The 24,864-nt window shown below is 41.1% G+C and overlaps 1 protein-coding gene across 6 annotated transcripts in view; it reads right to left on the reverse strand.

Annotated features, from left to right (window-relative positions):
• BTRC (beta-transducin repeat containing E3 ubiquitin protein ligase) overlaps positions 1-24,864 on the reverse strand; it is a 125,341-nt gene that overhangs the window by 12,377 nt on the left and 88,100 nt on the right. For all 6 annotated transcript variants that reach the window (XM_076338901.1, XM_076338895.1, XM_076338900.1 and 3 more), the window contains 5 exons: positions 12,846-13,077; positions 8,281-8,467; positions 3,751-3,847; positions 2,749-2,886; positions 2,153-2,271 (listed from right to left, as the gene is read on the reverse strand). In XM_076338901.1, coding sequence (XP_076195016.1) covers positions 2,153-2,271; positions 2,749-2,886; positions 3,751-3,847; positions 8,281-8,467; positions 12,846-13,077 — 773 coding nt within the window. The remainder of the gene's footprint in view (positions 1-2,152; positions 2,272-2,748; positions 2,887-3,750; positions 3,848-8,280; positions 8,468-12,845; positions 13,078-24,864) is intronic.

Genomic DNA, 24,864 nt, shown 5'->3' on the forward strand with positions numbered 1-24,864 from the left:
AACCCCTGCAATGCAGTTAACACCATAAAAATAACCCAGCCAGGAAAAAAGCATTCTTTAATTAAGGGAATTTAGTGCTGAAGTATGAGATTGACAGTTTTAAAGACTGGTGTTTCCTGGTTGTGTCAGCCTACCACACACTCCATTTCCAGTCAATAAGTACTTAATCATGACCTGTGGAGAAGCAAGTTCAGCGACAGGTTTAATTTTTGACCTCTCTCACAGGACTATCAACTCAAAGGATAATCTGTACAAAAGCAGAAGACAAGATAATGCTTTTCAAACAAATGTAAGTAAGTGCCACAAGTTGCACCACACATTGCATTTACCCTGCAGTGCATCTGGTACACAGCTACATTCCAGGAATGTGCTGAATACCCAAATTAAGACAGAGCATTTATGTCAATTTAATGTTACTGGAACCAACTGTTCCAGCCAAAAGATAATTTAAGATGAAAGTTAGACAAAGTCTTCATACAGAACTTCCAGGACTTAAAATTAAGATTTTAAGCTTTAAAAATGTTTCTTTTGGGCTATTCTGTTGGCAAACTTCTTTTACCCTTCGTAAAGAGATTTCTTTTGGCACTATCACACCTGTATCCCAGATAGACTACGTAAGAGCAGAAAATGGCTGTATCATCAGGCACATCAGACATTGCAGAAGGTAAAATTTTCCTCTGCCAATAAGACGAGCAGTAAGAAAAGGCAAGATGTGAGAAAGACTTCTAATGTCTTATTTTCTAACTTATGAAGGCTGAAGTGCATCAACTTATGGACTATAAATGAGAAAGAAAACTACATACCAATTACAAAATGCAAAGGAGAAAAACCCACAGACTAAAGACCTGAGCCATTAACATACCAGCAGTTTGCAGACAGGGTTGCCAAACTGAACAGGAGCTGGAGACCTACTGACTTCTTTGGACAAGTGCATCCCTGAGATCTCAGAAGCATTAAGAGCCCATCTGTACTGTCTATTGGATGAAGCCCCTCTTCCTGAGGAGACCCAAGGATAAAAGTGATGCATCCTACGTGCCTCTGGGGTCTGCACAAACATTTATAGATACAGTGGGAAACAAAGTATTTCTGGGCAAGTAGCCAGTCTGCAATTTGGCCTGCCTGGCCCGATACGGAAGATGATAGTACTTGTTACAGAAATCAGCTTCTCCTTTCGCAATCTGTTTAGCACAGTGCAGTTCCCACACCATCTCCAGGCAGGCGGTGTTGCCGAAATTCTGGATTCCTACTAACAATAGGACCCCAAAATCTAGCAGCACCACAAGACTGCATGCATCACATGTCAGGAACTGAATTTAATGGTTATTAGCTTAACAGTGGTAGTTTACATGCAAGCACAGTGATAACCATGAGGAGCTTGCAGCCACAGGAACACATGCTAATAGCTTCAGAAAAGGCCACTGACACAGCTTTTTGTTGTCTGTAACTTCACTGCATGGGCATTGTTTGTACTCTGACAAGAAGAGAATATATAACAACATGGAGAAGACAGACTTGCTCCTTCACATCCAAGTTCATATTGCAATTCACTAACTCAAATGCGCCTGTATTTACACTGCAGGTCTTAGACTCTCTGGGATCCTGTAATAGATCTAGTGGACTTCACTTCTGCACAACATGCACCACAAGTGCTGACTTGAGGTGTCCAGCCTTTTGCTGGAGACTGGAAGGAAAGGAAGGTTAGAAAGATTGAATGAAAAGAAACATCATGCTGAAATTTAATTAAAAGTCACAGGAGATCTAGTCATACATCTTCTGTTGACTATGAAGTGACAATGGATGACTAAACCTTCAAACTTGCTTTGAAAACTTCAACCAACTTTTAAAAAGTTATTCTCAGGGAGAATTTAAAACAGTCTCAGGGAGTGTCAAAACATGCAAAACCTTGGTGAAATGCCAGATGGCCTTCCTAAGTCATCCTGACCTTGACTGGCCTTTGCTTAGGTTCTCATTTCTTCTTGACAGCCATTTGCATGGACATCTGATAAACAAGGACAGTACACTCCTGAACAAATACACTGAACTACTTCATGGAACCGACTGAACAGCACACATTTAAGAAAGGATCATTTCAGCAGCTTGCAAGGCGAAAATCTTAGAGGCAAACAGAAAGCTCCAAATCATGAGCACACACCTGACTGTTGAGTCTGAAGATCCAGTAATGATCACCCGTTCATCGTACTGGAGGCACAGGACAGAACCCGTATGTCCAGTGAGAATTCGCTTGCATTCCAATGTATTCTTATCCCAGATCTAAGATCGCAAACATTCAAAACCAGACAGCTCAGTAAGGTTTTCATCTTTCAGCACTTACTGGTTTGACTGGTCTGTTTTTTACTACAACACATCATCCATAGTGCAGTTAGAATATCTTTAGTGGCATCTGTAGAGTCTTCTACAGGCTCTTTGGTGCAATACATTACCATCTTTGCTATTACTGGCTTTACTATGAACATTGGTTTTACCCTTCTCATCAGGGTATAGGGCACAGTAATTACATAGCCAGTAATTACTGATGGACAAAAACTCTGCTAGTGAAGTTTGATTGTAAGAAAACAGGGTCTCTCTTGCCAGATAAGAGAGGCATACATGCTGTGCAGGTGTGAGGTGGGGGAAGTAGAAGGCTAGGTTACTAACAAGAGATTGAGTAGGTGTCACTGAAATTAGGACGCTATTATTTATGGCATAGACACTGCATGCTATTAGTATGTCATTTTGGAGCATTCTCACCTTAATAGTATTGTCTCGTAGGCCACTTACTATCTTCTGATCATCATACTGTAAACAATAAACCCCTTTGCTTGTCTCGCTTCGGCAGTGGATCCTCTGTAAACTGTGCCTTCCACACCGCCAGTTTGACTCTATTGTCTTGAGGAGAGACAGGAGACAAAAGAGAAGTAAAAATAAAGCACGTAACTATCTCCCCTTTTTTTGTTTGTTTGAGAAGACAGCAGATACTTTTCTTCACACTTTTTCCTGCAATCAGGCCCATGCAATGACATAACTGCTTTCTAGAAGAAGTAGCACACATAATAAAACCAATTAAACAGATAAAAGCCTGGAAAACATATCATGGCTAAACTCGTCTGTGTTATCTGGAATGGTGAGGGAGAAGTGACCTAAAAGCTTTTTTCTGTCTCCAACCTTTAACCCCCTGTGACTCAACAACTAAACAACTGAAGAGAAAGCCTCAGTTGAGCTCTAGCTAAGTGCTTGTACAAACTTGTCACAACAGTGCCTGAGCACCGCTTTTGCCACTAGGAAACTACCAGAACATGGCATTTTGCTCACACATCTTAGATACAAGGCAACCGTGCTCAGCTGCTTCCTATTTCCCTGGGTCTTAGGATTGCAGAAAGAATGCACTTTCTCCCTGTCTCAGTTCCTGATATCTCCCCATAACATCTTATTAGGTCTCATCTGCACTGGGTGGAGCAAAGTACTGTGGAACAGAGAAAATCAAGATGGTACGGTGCTGCTGTGACATCTGACACGCAAGGTGTAGAGAGTCCATCTGCAAACAGCTCACTGAACAATCCAACTCATCCTCTGTCTAAAGGGACCTTACATAACTATCCCAGATCTACAAACTCTGGACAAACACAGACATATCAGATTAATGAAATATTCCATTAGAACAAAATATTCTCAGAATTTCAGCATCATGAATAAATCAGGGAGATTTTAAAAAAATACAGCCAAACACCACCACATCTGGAAGCTGTGTCTTACCTCTATGTCCTGTATAATTTTGGGGTAAAGTGCTCTGTAGAAGGAGTTGGGTGGTGCAGTCCCATCAGGAGGTTTATTTTTAAATAGATATTGTCCCCTGGAAGACAAAGAACACTCCCACTTGAACACAAATCACGTTTCAGCATTTTGGAGAAAGGTCCTCCTGGCATTCAACAAATGGGTAACCACTGTTGAAAAGCACAGACAGATTCATATTCAAACTTAACTTAATCAGTAAGACGGAGTGGTTCCTTGTTTGTTTGCCCTGCAACATGTCAGTGTTGCATTTTGACACTGAAATACTCATGAAAAATCTGTGCCTAGTCACTCAGGGAAGGCAAATATATTATCTCTTACGGACATGAGCCCATTCAACTCAATAGGAGGTGAGAACGGCTCATGCCCGCAATACACATACTCATATCAGAGGTCACCTCTAAAATAAAGTGTACAAAGAAAATGAAAGAAGCCAAGGAACCCTCAAACTCACTATGCATTCAAGGTTAGCTTTTATCTGCATTAGCAGGAACAGTATCAGTTTTGGTACACGGACATTTTACTGCTACTACTATATTTTGGTAAGCAACACTTCATCTGTGGTGCCTCCCTCATCTCAACACTGATTTGGAATACTCATATCCCAAGCTAGATTTTTGCTACAAAAAAAATCTGTAAACGGCAATCACTACCTGCTGTGTAAAAAACTTTAATTCCTCATCCTGAAGTTAAGAAGCCACCAAACACGGTGTGGAAGCTAGTAAACCCCACCATGGGCGTACTAACTGCTGTTCTGCCTGGCAACATGCCTCACAAAATGGAGAGAGGCACAAATGCCTTCGAGTGTAATCCTGGCATCAGAGGCACAGAGTTTACACTGGGCCAGCTCTCCTCTTCTCCCTCCCTTGCTCCATTATGGCATAATTAATTGTTCAATACTTCCTTGCGCATTTCTTTCTTGTCCTTTCCATACAGTATACCTTGAAACTCATTTGAGAGACTGTACATTAGCTGCCCTGATGTACTTGAACCAGGGAAATCACAACAACGAACTGAAATTTTTAGGTTATAAGGTCGTAGCAAACTATAGGACTGAACAGACAAAATAACAAATGCTCAAGAAAAGAACTTTTGATAATTCTTTAAACAATTTACTTTAAGTACGACTTGAGAGAAAGGTGCTTTCCACTTTGGACAGAGCAATCATCTGAGTCTTCAAATACAGTGACCAGCAGCCACTCATATGGGGACAAACACACGTGAAGAAGGGACACATGGATGCAGGCAAACCACTAACTAGATGGCTGCCTATTTACTGTGATCCAGTCTGGAAGTACATACAAGAAAATTAAAATTATTGGCCCAGGGATACGAAAAATGCTTTGGAGATACACAGAATACCTAGAATACATCCTGGAAGACTTGGGGTAGGTCTATGGCAATCTGTATACAAGCCTGTGTGCCTGAAAACCTGTCTATTGTTTCCCACTTTACTAGCTGATCTAATACAAGGTCTTGTTGCTACCTATAAGCCCTGCCTTGCTGCATGTAGAGTCAGTTGTTTACAGTTCAGCTAAAGGATTGCTTGGAATTTCCAGGGCATCCCAGTGGCTGTTGTGCTGTGGCTCTGGGATAAAAGGAACTATTGTTTGCAGGTTTTGATGACTGGCCAATTCAATCAAGTATTCAGATGGACACAATCCTGCCCAGATTTTGGGCTTCTGTTTTATATTTCTCTAAATCTGTGTAACCCTTACTGCTCCCTGACAAGCTGTCAGTGAAGGCTACCATGCTGCGGAACTGGGTGTTTCTGCTGTAAACCACGAGCTGCAAATGCTGAAATCAGGCAGCCCACGTGCAAAGTGAGGAGCTGTAAGCAAGTAACACCAGTCATCTATCATTCTGAACTGTCCAGTTAGTCACCTCCTTGTGCCATGCACAGTGTTAGCATTGATTACACACTGTAAAGCTCTATATGGCAGAGATGCAATTACAGTGGATATTTCTTGTCTGCCTCTCTTAACCACCCCACCACGCCTGCAGTTGTATCTTCTAGAGCTAATCAGAGGGCAATCTGAAAGACAGGGCACAACTTGCTCCTGTTCTGTCAAAGCAACCTCCAGGACACAGTGTAAACCTGAAGAAGAGGTGCAGTAACAGGGTGTGACTGTCCTTTGAGATGAGAAGCAGGATTTTGCAACTGTTTTTTAGAAATGTCATGTGTCTGTATGACTAGTAGTCAGTTCTGACGTTATTTCTAAAATCTGGAAGGAGCAACTTGAGAACTATCAGCTATGATCTCTGACAAGATGCAGAGCATAAGTAAATTTCCACAGAACAGGAAAAAGACAAATGTAGCTCTTGCATTTTAAAAAAAGGGAAGAAGGTCCACCACGGAAATGGTGGACCATCCAACTCAACTTTGACAGCTTAGCAGTTCTAGAGCACACAATCAATCAGATGAGCACCTAGAAGATGACAAGGTGACAAGCAACAGGCAACACTGATCAATCCAGAATACACCATGTCAAACTGACCCAATTTCTTCTCACGGACTCCTCCCATGACTTAGCAAGAGAAGTATGATCTTGGAAGAGCTCAAGGGTGGACACACAAATGGCTGGAAAGCACAGTTTACCGATGGTGCACTGACAATCAGAATGGCAACTGGGATCTTGCATGGAGTCTGTCCTAGATGTGTCATTATTGAGCATTTTCTTTAATGACAAAGAATGGAACAGGGAGCACATTTATTACCTGGCCAATGATACTAAAGCTGGAAGCTACAAGCACTTTGGAGGACAAGATTAACCTCATAATGCTCCTGACAAAATGGAGAAATACCAAACGATAAATAGAATCTAATTCAGTAAGAACAACTGCCAAGTTCACCACTGAGTAACAACATAAGCATGCAAGATGAGGAATAATGGCTAAGTAGAACTTCCACAGAAAGGGTAATTAATTTTCTAACAGTATTATACCACTGTTAAAAAAACAGCACATGTTCTACTGGAAAGCATAAAATGGAGTGTCCTCCACACAGCATGCCAAGCAATGCTTCCCACACCACCGAACTCTAATACACCCAGCTGATTACACCATCCTCCAAGAATGGAGTAGAGTAATTGGGGAGGGTCTAAACAGAGAAAACCAAGAATGGCAAGAGGACAAGACAACATAGGATTACGGCTGGTTAGCACATCCAAAACGTAGGAAACATGATCATCTTCCAACATGGAAAAGATTACTGCAAAAAGGAGAATAAGAAACTGTCCTGTGTGTCTGTGTAGGCTAAATATAACATGCCGAACTGTAGCTAGGAAGACAGCTTAGATTTCAGGAAAATCTTTCTAACACTAAAGTTAGTGAAACAGTGGAATTCCTTGCCCAGGTAAGGCCTGGGGAATCTCCATCAGTGAAGGTTTTTAAGAACAAGTTAGACAAACATCTGGGATGACTTAAGAGACACCTGGCTGTGCCTTTGGGAAACAGGAGGGAGTAAATAACCTCTCAAGGTCCTCTTTGGACTTACTGTGACCTCAACAATACAGAGCAAAAATAGAAGTCCTGGAGAGAACAAGGCAAAGGAATGCAAAAGTTACCACTACCATGCTCGTGTTTATTTTACAGTCTTTATAAATATTACACTATTGGAAGCAGATCAAAATAGTATTTATTTTTAATGGATGTTTCAAAATCCTGATTTACTCGCCTTTACTTCCTGAGACAAACAGTATAACAAAATTAACCATAAAACAGGAGTCTTTGTTTGCAACTCTGTATCTTTTTCTTTTTAATAGCAACTAAAATGCCTGAGCTGTCACTTTTATCTTGTTTATGAAATATTCATACCCAGCTTCCTTTCTGCCAACATCCTAGGGACACCCTTGGAAAAGAAAATTATGTATTAAAGGACGTACCCCTGAGAGGGAAAGTTCTAATGAAATGTTAACAGAGCAGCTTCAAACTTGAGTGAGACCCACATTGTAGTAAGGCTATTCCAGATGATTATTAACTAATCTATCTGCATTTCTAAAGTCCCCTATTCTCCGTGGTACCTACCCTCAGCTTCCAGTTTGAAAATTAAACAGATATCTAATAGTGAAAATCTGCTGAGGAAAACAAACAGACCTATCAGGAAACAACTAATTCATAGCACATGCTGCCCCACCGCCACCCCTAAAAAAGCTCTTCTGCTCTGAACTGCTGACTAGTTTAGTGTTCCCCTGGGGCGTACACAGCTTCTTAATTTGAACCGAATGACAGCTGGGTGTAAAAATCTCAGTCTGTATATCTCACTTGTCACAGTGGGATAAGAGCATGATCAGATGAGGAAGGTGAGGAAAAAGCCCCCACATTGCCTGCATAGCCAAATGATGCCCTAACTCCCCAACCCCCGAATTTTGATTTAAGTAACTGTCAGGTTTGGAACCAACATGATGTTTCAGGGTGCTAAATAACCCTCTTCAAACATGGTTTGAAACACACAGCACCTACTGTCCTGAATGGGCGCAAAAGAGGTTTCCTCACCATCCTCTCCTCTCTGACAACCCCCTCCACAGGGAGTCTGTCCTGACCATTCTCTCGATGAGCTTCTTCCACAGCATGCCGTCCGACGTCACCCGGTACCACTCCTTGCACACCAGCTCAGCAGCACACAACGATGTGGCATCCAGGTATGACAGAATGTTCTCAGCAATATGATCCAATCCCCGAGCTGGGGGAGGGGGGGAAAAAAAAAAAAAAAAGATTATTTGCTGGGGAGACACGGAGTTTAAAACAACTCCCCTCGCTAATACAAAGATACCCTCTCTTTCCATCTCCTCTTCTGCACGCAGAGCTGGACCAAATGCACAGAAGAGCATTTGCGGCTAAGTTCAGGAGTGAACAGCGTTCTCCAACTTCCTTTGGATATAACACAACAAGTCATTAAAAATAATAAAGAATCTAAGAAGTCATTCCAATCTATTTCGATGGGTTTTAGCACTAGGGGGATATTCTATGGATGGCGTTTCCAACTCAGCGACGCAGCCCCCAAAATCTCTCTATATTAGGACCATTTCTCATCTCACTGCTACAGCTGTTCTCATGTTCCAACGGCTCAAAAGCTGTTTTTGCTAAAGCAGTAGCTTTTAAACGTAATGAAGAAAAAAATATATATTCCCAATGTGTGCCCTGAAGGGTAGTGGTACCTTTAGACATGGGGGAGGGAAAGATATGCAGATGCACAGGGAAGTCGAGAGGGAAGGAGAGGCTGTGTAAGGAGAAAGTGAAGCAGGTTTGCTAGTTTCATTTATTTTAGTGAGTGGAGGAAAAATATGCACCAAAACGGTATAATTTGCAAATATTTTCCAGTGTGAATACCAGGACTGGCTTTGTTTCAACATGGCTGGAGTGAAATGTAAAGCAATTGCCTGGTTAGCACCAAGCAGCCCGATGTAACATCTGCGTAGCTGGGGGCCAGGGAAGGTTATGCTACGTTTCTTAACTGGATGGATGTATTCAGTAAAAATGTGCCCTTACCCACTCAAATTTAATCACCATCAAGACTCCAGGAAAATAAGATGCCTTTTAAATGAGATGTTGCATAAATACAGCTTCTCTTGGAGGTTGTTTAATTCACAAGTGAGACACAGCATCAAGAGATTATCTCACTTCACAGGTCAAATTTCAGAGGCTTTGTGGAAGTTGTAGTTTAGACCCCATCATCCCTCAAGCATAATGTTCAGACCAACCAAAAACGAACCATGGCAGATTGGTATTACATGCATCTTCCCTCCGGTTCACATTTGGGACAGAGTTAAATACGTCTTTTCTTGCTTTTAAAACAACAGCCTCAAAGACCAGGCCCTGCTTGTGACAGGGAAAGAAAAAGCAGCAAGTGCGTTTCTACAGTCACATGTCCATACTTCTGCAAACCCAAACTGGGTGCAATCAGCTGATTCTGATTAGAGTTCATGAGACACAAATGGCCCAACCTTTGTTTTCGTTAACTGAAACATCTCAAAATTATCTCCCAATGCAAGAAAACAAGAAAATTCAGCATGCCTCCTCTCGCTCCTTTCAAACATCCTAAATTTATAACACATTTTGGGTGAGACATTCTGCCCAGCGTTTTATGCTTCCATTCATACGTAGAACAAGCACGTGAATGATACCATGCACAAACAGAGTGTGCAGAAAGAGGTCTGACATTTCTTATCTTTATAGATGCAAAATTAGATGTCAACCTGCAAAATAAAAGCTTCAGCAGCCTTTATTATGTATTTAATCTGAAAAGATATTTACAGCCACTATATAAGATTCTTTTAAAAAAGGAAAAAAAAAGAGTGTGTGTAAATTTAGATTGACTCTACAGCAATTCGTGGTAAGAGAGATACAATGTTTTAGTGCATGTGAACTGGAATTTGCAGGAATTCTGCAATTTGGTAGGGCAGACATGGACATCGTGTCCCCCTGCTTCCCCACCTCGACACCTGCAGCCCTGAGCTCTCTCCACTGGGTGGAAATGGCGTATTTACTTTTCCAGTCTGAAGTGTTGTAACTACTTCCATGACCGTAAGTCATCCTTTGCCATTGACCCTAGACCCTTCGCAGAGAAGGAATACTAATGTTTTGGCCTTTCCTCCTCACATGTATGATAAGTGGATGGGCAGAGCTATTTTGGCCTGGCTGCAAACTCAATTTTATTATTTTGTTTCTTAGGACCAGCACAACTCACTGAGACATATATCTAACAAAGCATCGCTTCCTTAAAAAAGAGAAATCTCTGCTCACAAAAGTTTTTGCTAAATCGATGTGAAACACTGTTAGCCCTTCAGCCCTCCATACCAACAAGAATGTTTCAGTTATTTCACACATGAAAGCCTTATGAAAATGACTTTCCTCATAAAAAATGTTAAACAGCTTGGAAATGCTAAGCAGAGACCTTATTTTTCAGAAACAGAACAAAGTTTGTTAAGTACACAGTTAAGCTGTATTTTTCAAACAACCTTAATTCTGTTCAAAGTACTGGGAAAATAATCTGAGCCAATTTTACTCTGTATTAGTAAAACGTGCTCATGATCTAAAACTACCTTTAATTCTGGTCATTCTTTGGGACAGTGCTAGGAGGACAGAGATAAGATGCCTCAGGATTTTGAAGTAGCTTTATTGTTTTATTTACTCGAGTGGGAGAGCAGGAGAGAGAATGAAGGAGTAAAAATTAAACCAGAATACTGAACACTTGAGAATTTCAGAAAGCTAAAAGATACTTAAATAGTTTTTTAATTATGTGACTAAATTTAAAATTTTAGGTTCATCACTCTTTCCTAGGCAGTTTCTTACCTTCCCCTTTCCCATTCCCCTCATTAGAAACCTGCCTATACTCAGGACATCCTGCACAGACTGCAGAGTCTGCGCCAGTGTAATTCCTTGCCATTAATTTTCTCCCTTAGAGCTATATTCACTAGGACATTAGCACTTTGCAAATATGCAAATCGATGCACATACATTATTTAAGTTCCCACAACTATTCAAATACTCACATATTAGCTGCCTGATTCCTATCTATTCTGCATTCTGAGATAGTAAAATTAGCTGCTTCCTGGGAAACTGTGAAAATACCACTAACAAATATGGTATGGCTAGGAAATTTTGAATGCCTCTGAAAATATAACATTTGGCCAAAATTTTCAGAAAAAGGCCTGTAGGATGAATTAAGCAAGTGCAAACAAGATGTGTTGGCTTGCTTTGATGGAGTTTTGTGGAGAAAGACCTGGAAAAATTGTGTATGTAACTATATGTATACTTCCACTTTAAAAGTGGGGAAAACAATGCACTTTCAAAATATTCTCTATTTTTCTGAAACAGAACAGCTCCACAAGTTATAATGCTGCTCTAAGTACACAAGATTATTGCCATTGGACTACTAAAAACTAACATAAAGCAGGTACTTAGCATAACTAAGATTTTTTTTTAATGCTACAACAGCCATTTGATTACTGGGCACAATGAGCTTAAAAATCCAGTGAGTCCTATGTATTTAACTTCATAGCAAAACTCTTGCAGTGCCTTTATGCTTTGTACAATTCAGTTAAACATGGTTTTTTCCATCTTTTAACCCTAGAACTTAAAATTTCATGCTGAGAAATCCCTTCTGAAGAATGATCAAATGACTGGATTGAACAAATTGTCGGAGTTCAGCAGTTCTCCAAAGGTATTCACAGAACAAGCTTTTGGCAAGAAACTCCTCTCTTCAACTAGCTATTTAGAGACAACACCTGTAGCACGTCTTGCTCAGATCCATCTCAAACTAAGGACCTACGCCACGGGAATGCTAATCCATTAACTATCTATCTATCTACAGAGGTACGATCTAATGGTCTGAGAAAAAGACCAAAGAGCCAGGAATTTCTGTCTGGTTCTAAAACTCTATTGCTGTATATATTTTATCTCCCACTACCTCAGTTTTCCCATCTATAAGACAGGGCCAATACAAAACTGCACGTACACTACTTTATGTGTGCATTCTGTGAGATACATCCAATGACACATCTGAGAACAGCTGGGATAATATTCTCAATGGAAAGCACTACAGAGGTGCAAAAAAATAGAACATTTCCATCCTTTGATCTTATGTCCTCCATTCTCTATTAGCAATAAACACATAATCAAAGTGACAGCTTCATGAAGGTATTTTACTAGGAGAGAGAGACAAAAAAATCTAAGTAAGAAAAGGGAAAACCTCAGCTGAGCAACCAGAAAGAGTAGTAGTTTTAACTTTAAAAATTTTCATTATTCATGCATCGTTGTGGGCATTATGAGTACAACTACCTGCCCTGTGGCTTGCGATGACTATCCTTATGACACATATATGAGCTGTCATTTACTCCTAGCCAAACCATGATGGTATTTAATCATGCCTTGAGAGACAGTAGGAATAAAAAAATAAAATATTACTACATTTCATACCATTATAGAGCTTTTAATTCAAAAGCTGTCATCTATTTTGCAAACCGACCCTAGAAGAGACCTCTCCAGCAGGGTAGGCCAGAGTGGAATAGTTTTCTGAAAGACAAGACGGAGGAGCAAGCTCCCTCTGCCTGCAGAAATACCTGGCAGTGCAGTGATAAAGTCCCGCTGTAACATGGGTTTGAGGTATGAGTTTATATGTCCGTGCTGGTAGTGACACATCTGGGAGATGAGGTGCTCCACAAACTCCACCTGGTCAGACTCGGACCACTGTTCAAAATACTTGACGCAGAGTTCCTTCTCCTTCTCATAGCTTGCAGACAGTTTTCTTTGCTTGGGCACAATCATACTGGAAGTGCCATTGGCAAGTTTCGTCTGTAAACAGGAAGGAGAGAAACAACCCAAATCACACATATGAAAAGAAGCTCAAGCGGTTTTATGATTTTTTGGGGGGAGAAAAAAGCAGAAGGAAAAAAGCACTCTGATACATAAAGTTGGCTGAGGCCACATATCGCATTTGGTGCTGTCAGTCGGAGCGCAGCCACCGCGAGCTGTAACCCCTGCAGGACAATGCACTGGCTCATGACAGAGCTGCACACAAAGGACTCTGGTTAGACGGGAAACCTTGAGTGGCAATTTAACATAAACACAATTTTATTTACATCTTGCAGATAGTAAAATGCATTTGTATTGCTAATCTACAGTTACCAGTTACTTCAATGCACCAAGAGAAAACTGCATTTGTATTTTGTTTTCTAAAGGATGGGCTGCTGCTAAAATTCATAGGGAATGCATGAAATGGATGAGAAAAAAATCGACAGTACTTCTTCTGAGTATAAAATTATACCTTAAGAGCAAAGCCAGCTAAAACACACCCTGATATTTGGTACATACTCCTTTCACAGAATAAAAGATTTTCAACTTTCTGAGCACGGTTAATATCTTGTCAGAAAGACTCAGCTCAAAGAAGAGTTTCAGGGACAAAACAAAACACTGACATGTCAATTTACTACTTGATAGCAAGACATAATTTCTGCTTTCTAAACAATATAACTGGAAGAAAAGTGCACATTTTGCATTGCAAGGATATCCTTTGTCCAAGTAAGATTAACTCTTTGCTGGGAAATTATTTTTTCCCACACTGGTCAAATAGTTTCTATTAAATTCTGAAAACGTGATTTTCTCTCTTTCATTGCATTGGTTTAACACCAGACAGCAGCATAATAACAGTGAATATTATGACATTTTTATTTACAAAATACATTTAGCGGTTCTCTATTAATTGTCAAATAATTAGAAACAAATTACAGATATCAGAATATGTAAAACATTTATGTAGGCATGCCGTACTTCTGTTCTATGATGGTAATTCCAGACGTCAACCTCACCAAACTTTATTAACTTTAAGGGAAAAAACGAATACCTAAATCTCTCTGCAAATATATCTAATGATCTAAAAGAAATGCATGGATTAACTGATTTTACAGGAAAAGCAAAAACAACAAAAAAGCCTTTTTTCAGCAAGTGCCAAAACAGTGGTTTATTTAGAGACCACAAAATCTAGTTACGAAAACGGGGTTTAGAATGCAGGAATTCCTCGTTTCTCAGGAGTAAATAATTCCTGTATTTCAATACCCCCCCAACCCCGACAGCAATCCTGACTTTGAAACACCAAAAACCTCATAATTTGAAAATCTACTCAACTAATCACCATTTACATTTCATTTTCTAGAGAAAATCCACCTAAATACTCTTTTTCAGCATTTCCAGCAGAGCTGGACAGAGCGTAGAAAAAGACAGTAAATAACTGTCATTTTTAACAAGCAGTTTCTTCTATTTCTGAATTATGGTTTGACTTAAGTTTCTTTGAGAACACGGAACATGGAGGTCACATCATCAGTGCTCAATTCTGCAGCTCAGTGTTTTCAACCTTCCTTTTATCCCCACTCCTCCCTGCGAATTTCTCTGTGTGTCCAGTAAGATCATGCAAGACAAGGGCTAAGACTGAGCTACGCTTTCATTTGGTCATCGCACGGACAGCACTGACTGCAGGTGAGTCGTAGACCCAGTTACTGGGCAGAAGGAAAGAAATACTCTCTCTTGGGCAAACTTTTTATATAGAGAAATCTCTAAAGGGACTGTGCTCATGAAGTCCTAGGTGTGAAAGGCTGGAGTTATTCTAGCAAAGTCCACAGTAGGCAACAGCCTCGCAAAAAATAATTATCAGTGGACTGCACTGAACATTGGTCTTAAGGGATTCTGGTCATTTTTGCTGCAGTTAAGCTGCCTGCAAAACAGACATCCCTGTAAAAATGCTGGATTAAGACAGCAGAGAGATGTTGTATTCTACAAGCTTGATCTCATTTCATTTCTCATTTTGTTTGCCATGCAACCAATCTCACAACAGGCTGTGTCTACAAAGCATTTTTTAAAAAACTATACTTCTGCCTTTTAATCTCAGAGACTGTGAAGTCTGACTAATATGCTGAGCTGGGGCTGATGTGCAAAGACCACAAAAGGGGCAACTCCTTTCATGGGGTGCCACCACGTTCTGGCCCTTCCTTGCCTCCTAAGCACCCTTCTCCCAGCAGCTCCCCAATTACCTCTAAAACATCAGTTTGGGGTATCAAAGAGAAGCTGCAACATCTGCAAAAACAAGTAATGGCTTATGCGTGTACAAACAGATAGCTTAGATGGGACAAAACAACCGATTTTGCCTGGATCCCAAATGAATACAGGCCTCTTGGGTGGGAATAATGAGTAAGCTAGAGAGTCCATTGACCAACACTTGTAACAGCTCTGGAAGTCAAACTCCAGGTTTATATAGTGGATCTGCTAAAAAAAGCACTATATATGTTACAGTGTTTATGTCCGAATTAGTGGACAGGGGAACACGATATTTTTTAGGTTCATGCATGTACTTTGGCTGCATTCTGACAATGTCAGCTTGAGACCTGGTTTGCACCCTTGCCTGCTCTGGTTTCCCATAAAAAGGAGCGAGGGCAAGCCCAGAGGTAGCCATGGTGTGCCCAGCAGGTCCTGTGGTCTATGCAAGCAGGGGACCAGGAGGACAGGGCAGACCACGAACACACAGTTCGGCAGAGCAGAGACAGATGAATTCACAGGGCCCACAAATCACTCAATCGCAATACATGCTCACATGCCTCCTCCAGACCATCTGTAGCTACAGCTTAGAACAAAATTCCAGAATTTCAATTTGAAGATTCCTGAAAATCTACCGGGGGTTCAGTGAAAAAGGCCTGTTATTAAAAAAAGCCAACAACAAAACAACATCAAGCATCTGTATTATTAAAGCGTTGCGGGGGGAGGGCGGTTACTATCAGTAAGAGAATCGATTTGCTTCTTGAGAAACCCTGATGACTCAACCATTCTGATCAACTGCCTCAAGTACAAACCATCTCAGAACCATATCAGCAACTATTTCCTGGAGCACAGAGTCATCTACAGCCTCTTCCCTCTCCTGGTACAATAACCAGGCCTCACCTGAAAAAGAAAGAACTGTCCCACATGCCATCCATACTGCTAGGGTAAATATTCATCCAAATGCACTGTGTGTGGTTATGCTTTTTATAAGCTTCACTTCCAAAAGTGGCAAAGAAGAATAAGCACTGGTTGTCTGTCACCTGGGAGGAAGTTTGGGTATAACAGAGCAAACTGCTAACTCAGAACAGACAAAGCTTTTCTGACTCCCCTTTCACAAACGCTTGTAAGTGAGGGCTGAGAGGTGCCCAAGCTGGCTCTAGGCACAACAACTCATCTGCAGAACAGCAGAGGTGTCCTCCTACAATGGTGTGCCTGAGCTAGTAAGCTGTGCCAGGAAACCCAGGGGACTGAGTGCCTCAGGTTGGTACTAGCTCAGGGATCTACGTACTATGCTCCATTGCAGCCCATAATTACAAGACCATTTCTCCAAATAGCTACATTTAACACAAAGCACATTTGTATGCCCAGTGAAGTAGAAGAGGACTAATACATGAAAGGACTTTAATCTAAATAATGGCTTGCAACTATAGGAAGGTGCAATATTTCAACGCAGATAAATAAAGCCTGGATAAATCTACTGCTCTGCATATAAAACAAAACAGCCATGGTATATCACAGCTGTAACCCACATATGACAACCAAGGTTACTTTTGGTTTTGTTCAGTACAGGGGACCAAGGATCTTCCTAAAGCACAGAAAAAACAAACACAAGCACAGATCTCTCATTCTAGTATAGGTATAGTGTTTCCTCACCCATATGAGTGGCCACAACTTTTACATATTTTTTAAAAAAAACCACCATGTCCTCCAATCATTGCAGAGGACTTTGTTAAGTCACTTTCCACAGGGTGGATGAATTCAGATTATATATTTCTTGATGTAAGAAGACATCTCTTAAAGTCAAAGAAAAAGAGAAGCTGTCTCCTAGACAGCTTAAATGATCCCAGCAAGGTTTGGGACCTTCTGAACCTTCAAGACATCTTCATGCTGGAGCTCTGAAAAGACTGAGAGATTAGACCACCACTGCAAATTTCTCAGTTTCTCTCTAGACAAAAGGAAGGGACTTCCCTTCGACGTTCCAGTATCAACAGGTCATACTGGGCTTCTCCCCTCCTTCCCAGACTCCCTGGGACTACAGGCTCTGACGCAGAGAGATGTCTTCTACTGCTTATCTGCAACCGTAGCATTTCACCTCCAACTGCTTGCACCGCCAGTCGTGGTTAAGTCACTGATCTAGACAGAGCCACCTTAACAGGAATTTTGGATGGGTTTTAGTGAAGGGGAGGAAAAAAGAGGACATAATGTTTAATTATAAGAAATGATTGAAATAGGCACAGACATACCCCGGGTGCCTCTGCACTGCAGCAAGCTCTAAACTTGTTATCGTTAATGGTTTAAATTTCACTGTGCTAATCATTTCAGGACACAAGCCTTTCTTGATAATCTAATGAATTATTCCAACATCCTTCAGCAAAAAAAATCCTCCATGACAGCACTAATTACAAGACGTTTTCCCAGTGCTTATGTAAAATATGACAGAGCAGCAGCTTAGGGAATTGCAGAAAACTGCTTCTAATTTCCACTGAGAAACTGACAAACACCTCTCTTTCATCTCTCCCAGCTCTCAAGTAAGATTTAACTTTCTCATTTAGTTAATTACCGAGTGAGGATCATCATTTTCCCGGATCGGAGCGGCACAGAGCCTTTATCGTGTTAACTTGTGAACTTGATCGATGGCTGCTGCTAAAACTTAATAACTTCACCCCCTGGCAAATTGTAAGATAAATATAATAGGAGAAACTCTGACAGTAAAAACCTGCCAGAAATGAGCGCTGTGTTTATGTTTCTTTGCAGGCAGCAAAAAAACAACCGACAGCTTATTACTGGGTGCGTGTTACTTATATTTAAAAGACTCCAGGCAGTTAACTTTCTGCGTACTGTTCAAACTTTACTCACAAGATAAAAGACACTGGGGAAAAAAAACAAGCAATGGGATGACAAAGAAAGGAACCATGGAGGTGTATGTCCAGAGTGGGCGGGGAAGACGGGAACTTCACAGTGAAAGCAAAGCCATGCTTGTCTCTATATCCTGAATATTCTTCAAGATTAACCACATTAAAAATACCCACAATGGTGAATCCAGACATGAAACTAGTTTCAGCAGTGGCACAAAGCTCAGGAATTTTGGAGCATGTTAGAAGCTGTGTGGGAAAAGCACAGGGATTAAAAAGTACCAGTGTAGCAGCGAGATGATTCGGTTTGATGCCTGTAAAGCTGCTCTTAGCCAGAGAACCTCAGCATGGCTGGCTTTTGCAAAGCTACTTGTGTGGCCATGAAACTGCTTGCTACTGCCCATGATGAAGTACCCCTCAATACCACTCCAATGTAGCAATGTAATAAAAATGGTGAAACGGACCTGAGATGTATGCCAGGCCTCCATGGTAAAGGGCAGAGCTAATATTTGAGAATCCTGTTGAAAGGGTGTTGTTTGCATGGCCTAAAGGCAGTAACAGCATAATTAAGAGGATACAGGTTCAATTTCTATGGCTGGCTTCTTCTTTTTTAGGCTTGTAATTACCAAATGCTGCAGAACTGATTCCCAGACTGCCAAGGCTAAGCAAAGAGGGAAGAAGTCCTTTGCAGCTCCCTATTAAAGAGCTCTTTGCTTTGAGAATTGGGGGGTAGTGAGGGGGTGTCTCACCATAAAAAGCAGGATCTCGTGAGTCATAGCACCTAAAAGACATAAGTAGGGTAGCCAGCTCCTCATTTTTCTCCTTTGCAAGATGAACCTGCTTTTCCAGTGTTTGACTTGACAGCAAAGCTACAATGCTAGGTCATTAAACAACTCACTCCATTTACTTTTATTTTAAAAGCTCAGTTTAGAATCTACCCATTTCTGTCCGCCTCCATCTCACATAACAGTCTCTGTGAGGTTAACCATGGGTTTAGCACATATATGGACTTACTCGCTCAGTACTGAATTAGTTTCCACACTGCAAAGCTCACTGAAACAATCGGAAAAATGAACATAACCCAGAAGTAGATGATCATCAATCACATCTGAGAGTCAAAAGGAAGGCACCATGAAAGAAACCACAGCATCTTTACTATTTATTTTTAAGAGAAAATTCAAAATACATGCTCACACTGAAATTAACAGTCCCCTGGATACCCAAGGAACTAGCAATTTTGCCTGTCTGGGGCTTTTAGCTGCTTGTCCACATCTGGTTTCTAATCACACAGCAGAAAAACTTTGATAAGAAAGGATACATCTAGATGAAAGATCACTGGAATTATGCTGGACACAGCAGCCCAACCTGCTGCACTTTCTGAAATCCTGAGAGGCCAATAGTTTTCACAGGTACCATTTAAGTACCTATGATATGGTGTCAGCCTGGAGGGCACCTGGCTAAGGATATTACCTCAGACACAGAAGAAAGGGAGAAGGCTGTTTTGGTTTAGGGCCAGAAAAAGCTGCAGACACCAGAGAAGTAACATGCTGAGTCTCTTCAGGGACAGGGGAGGCAGGACTGAGCCATGGGCACTTGCACACCGGCGGTACAAACAGCAGTAATAATACCTTGCTGAAGAAGCTGCTCCCCTCCCACACTGCTACTCAGTAAACAGCAACAGGGAGAGGAGATTAAAAAACTATTCTTTTAAGCTAATACTTAATGTTTCAGACAGACTAATAAAGTTTAATTGTCTGGAATCTCGTAGCTCTTACTGTAAACTTTCCTTTGATATAGGTCTCCCATCTAGGTTTTAAGTGCTGGCAAAAAGCTCCAAAATAAAATTTCTCTGATGCCAGCAATGGATGTGAATTGGGAGTCCCTCTCCTCCTCCTCCCTTATCTCCAAGTTGTCTTTGCAACTAACAAGCACTGATGAGAAATCTGCTTGCATCAGCACAGCACTGGCATATGTTACTTTCCCAAACTACGATCCCTGACCAAATGCATATCTAGACATAGGGAGGGGAGGGCAGACACCATCACTCTTAAAGAGCTAGATTTCAGAGCATACCTTTTATTAGTTGTAAAGTGATCACACACAAATTTCAAAGCAGATCCTCCAGTAACAACAAATTACTTCCAGTGGAAGTCACCAAAGGAAATGCTTTCTTCCTCAGCATGGCTACCAGAACCAGAGTTGAACTGCTGGGACCATTACATGTTATTACTGTTAATGGAGGGAAGGAATATGCACATTATCACTTGGAGAACCAGTGTACTAAAGTCATCGGGCAACAGCCAGTAGCAGCAAAGGGCTCATTTATGGCAGGGAAAGGCATAAGCTATGCTCTAAGCAGCAGTTTCATAGTTTTCTGGAACAGTTGCTTCTGTTTTTAAAATACCCAAGCATGATCTACTGCCTGAGTGAAGTTACTCTTTACGGATGTTATTGTTGATTTTCTTTTTGCTCCAAGTACTCCCTTAACTCAGAGAGAAAAGCAGCCAGGAACAGGTAGGTGGACTCAAGTGATTCAAAACATGGCTGAACAGTGAAGACTATACCACCGGGAACAACCTACAAGTCAGTGGGGAGAATGACCCAAAAGACCTGTTATCTGCTCTCAATAACACTACTGAGATTTTCAAAACACTGTGGTTCTGTCTATGTAAAGCTTTTACCATCAAGAAACACAAGCCCTCCAAGATATTTCACCCAGTATTATTTCCCATGAGTTTCCTCCTTGGAGATGCATTTTGCTACCAACAACAAAGAGGGCACAAGCGCACCAAACTACCTGGCCAAGGCAAAGTGAGAACTGGAAGTCATGAATATACATACTGGATATCATATACCATTTCCCAGCTACAGGAGTACCACATATTTCCAGGCGTACTGGAGAGATGCAACAAACAAAATGCAGCAGCGTTCTGAAGAACCACAAGATTCATGTACGTGCTTTGCTCCCACTGCAAACGTACTTCTTAGATCTGCTGGCAGAGTTGGCTACATGAGCACTCCCTAACCTATTTCAGTCAAAATAAGCTTGTTAGCAAAGACCTGCTATTTAAACTGTCTAAGCTAAAACACCTCATCTTAACTGAAAGCAGGTTTGCAGTTTTGCTGACAGATCCTGGAGGGCAGCAACCTGCAGCAGCCAGATGAAGGCTGAGTGGTATTCTTTTCCACCAGTACAGCTAGATCTAGAAGAAGACATCTCATCAGCTCACACTGGCTGATACCAATAGTACTGTTGTTAGCAGCCACCACAGAGGCAGCTGTAAGAGGAAAAGTCCATTAAATACTCTTGCACAGTGTCAGGTCAAAGCTGGTCAGTGGGCTGCAGCCAAAATCTTGACAGATTTTGCCTTGTAGCCTCCTATAACACCTACAAGATCATCCCATAACTCTCACTCATTAATGAGCATTGTCTTCTCAAGATGAGCTGTTCTGCTAACCTTGCAGTCAAATGATACCTTGCTGGCAAACTGGGGTGATTCCCATGGAGGACCACTAAGATTGCCAGGAGAGCTGGATGTGTTTGGCCTGGGGAAGAGTGGGGGCTATCTATTAGCCTTCCACTACCTAAAGGGAGGTTACAGAGGAAAGTGAGACAGAGTCTTTTCAGAAGTGCATAACGACAGGAAGAGGGGCAACAGGCACAAGCTGTAGCAAGCAAAACTCCGGACCTTAAGAGGGAGATTTTCAAAACACGAGTGGACAAGGTCCTGAGCAAAATGAGCTGGTTGTGAAGGTAATCCTTCTCTGAATAGGCAGTTGGATTGGAGACCTCCAGAGGTCCATCCTAACTTAAAGTTTTCTATGACTTTATATCTTAAGATTGTGTTGGTCCATTCTTTCATTGGTACCTGGCAAGAGATTCATGAACTGAGGAACTGACTCCAAAAATACAAGCTAAGGACACTCTCTAATGAATTCTGTATCTTCAGAAATTGCATTAGGTTGGGTTAGGCCAAACGCTGTTGATACGTGACAGTACATAACAGAAGAAAGGCAAGAAACAGTACCCTCTGCAACAAGAAGTCACCAGCTCTGACCATAATAGTGCTTCAGGAAGGCATATTCAGTTTCACAGTTGAGCAGACTTTGTCCCTATCAGCAGATACTCAAATTGCACAAGCCAGAAGCCCAAGTCACAAACTAGCACACTAGGGATTCCTCCTTGGCTTGGTGTTTTCAGAACAACCCCTCAAACTAAAGGAGGGAGGGAGCCTTCCAGTATTCCACTCCCTATAGTAGACTCAACAGAAGTGCAATTGTTTGACTATAACATATAAGCAATACAAAACCCCCAGTAAACTGGGGCAGAACAGGATTGCTAGCCTCACTTGGTCCTTCAACATACTGTATTTTCGACATAATGTTCTTTCACTCAAAGGCATGATTCCACCATTCCTTTTAACGAGATTAATAAACAGTGAAAATAGTATCAATCTACCTGCATTTCCCTTTCTACAAATACAGGCTAAGTTTTCTCTTCTTCTTTTCATCCCACTCCTGAGAGTTACTTTCCTGTCATATCAAGAATGTAATCAGTGTGGAGCATATCATGTGAGAAATGTCTTCCATCCTCATGCACTGACGCATCCTCTTGTAAATTTATCTAACAATCAACAACCCTTTCTTTAACTTCTACTATAATAATTGGCTAAACATCTAAGAACCAATTACATGTTGAGTAAAGTAGCTTTTCCTTCCAACAGTTTTAAATATATTCTCTTTTAAATATCATTAGGTCTTCTATTGTGGGAATTGTCCTCCTTCGTGAAAGGAAGGGAATATTAGACTTTACCATTGCATGCTATTTGTTAAATACCTCTGTGATACTCCTTACTTGTTTCCGGTATTTTCAGTCAGCTCACAATAGCCTGTAGTAAGTCTAGTATTAGTATACTTGAAAACACACTATTTGCATCTTCTTATCTAGGAAGACCAATTTGGGATCATGCCTGGAAAAAACATATGCAACCTTCCGATACAAAATAAAATTAAACAACAAGAGAATTCAACGTTTCCTACCACTGACCAAACTAGGCAGATGCACCATTCATAGCCTGTTCCTTTCATCGAGGGGTTAGAGCTCCCTCTAGCACCCTCGAAACAGAAGAGCCATAGATGCTAAACTGTGACTGTCTGGGTCTCATCCAAAGCAGTCTTGCATAGGGTTGTCCATAATTTTTATTTGATTTACATTTTGCTGTCACATGAATAATTAAGAATACATCCACCAGTTTATCTGAAATTAAGGAGGAACAAGTGTCAGGAGAAATTCTCTCTATAACCGAGTAAAAATACTCATTGCTATAATTAACTGATCTCTATTTTAAAATGTAATTTAGGACCAGCTGAAGGATTATCATGTCAGCTGTGTGTACAATGTGAAGTGTAGCAAGAAATTAAATGAAAAAGTTGTTGAAAATATTCAATTTTCACGGCATAAAAAAGTCTTGCTACCTCACCCTCCCTTGCAGCTGACAAACATCCCAATGCAGCTGACAGGTCGCCTGCAGTTGTGAATTACGTGTTTCTATTTCAGCATTAAATATTGAGAAACACCGTTTAAGTAAAACTCAAAAGGTGTAACCCTGCTGAATTCTGCACAATGCTGAAGACAGAGAAACATCTCATGACAGAAAGAGTCTCATCCCTTTTTAATCATAGGGTATTACTTATTAATTCTTGATAAACTGAAAGCTGGCAGTACAATGTAAAAATAAGAAAGGAAAATGGGAGCCTAGTCTTTCGAGTTTTACTCCTAACTCTCCCACTGTCTTCTTGCGCTGCCACAGGCAAGTCACTCCATTTCACAAATCTATCTGTTAAATAGATGTATCCTAACACACTTCACACAGAGACAAAACACAGCTAACACAGCTTAATGCTGGGAATGTCTTCAGAGGCCTCTACACGAAAGGTGCTCAGTGAGGGCAGTGTCACCAGATGACACCACACCACGCTCTACACAAGTTTGAACTTCCCCTCAAGCGCCAGCAAACAAATTTGTCACTTAAAAACTAAACAAAACAGACTTATTAGAAAAGGCATGGCCTCGACTTCACCAATTAGAAAAAATGCAGCTATACTAATCGTTTCAGCAGCCTTCCAAAGCAGAATCAAAAGTCGAGTGCGTTAAGAAAAAATTTAACCTCGAGTTTTCTCAAACTGAGACACCGCATCCAGATACCACTCCTAAAATCAATACAAATGTGCAAACAACTCACACACCCCTGAAGGTAAGTGCCCTGGGGAGGATGTGCTTTAGTTAAGTTCCTTTACTCATGACAGCAATTTCAATATGTAACCACCAGGGGACTTCTGAACATTGCTTGGGTTTAGAAGTTTGCAATTTTAATATTAGTATGTGACAGAGATGAGGAAATACAATAGGATGTGTTAGGCTATCCACAGCTACGTTTTTACATCTCTGACAAGTCCATTAAGAAAGACTAGAAGTAACTAGACCCAAGTAGATGACAGAAGCACCTGACAGAAACTTCCCAGCATCGCCTGCCGGTGTCCCCCAGTCCTGGCCGACAGCTGTCCTTGCCATTCTGGGCCCAAACTCTGTACACAGTCCTGCTGCTGCACCCAAATCCTGACACACAGACCTTCCCTCCCACGGTACAGATGGCATCCAAGGCCGTTCCTTTTATCCCCTTAAGAGGACTTGGAGAAAAGCGCTGGC

Source organism: Aptenodytes patagonicus, chromosome 5 (genome assembly GCF_965638725.1).
Source record: "Aptenodytes patagonicus chromosome 5, bAptPat1.pri.cur, whole genome shotgun sequence".
In the NCBI taxonomy this organism is placed as follows: domain Eukaryota; kingdom Metazoa; phylum Chordata; class Aves; order Sphenisciformes; family Spheniscidae; genus Aptenodytes; species Aptenodytes patagonicus.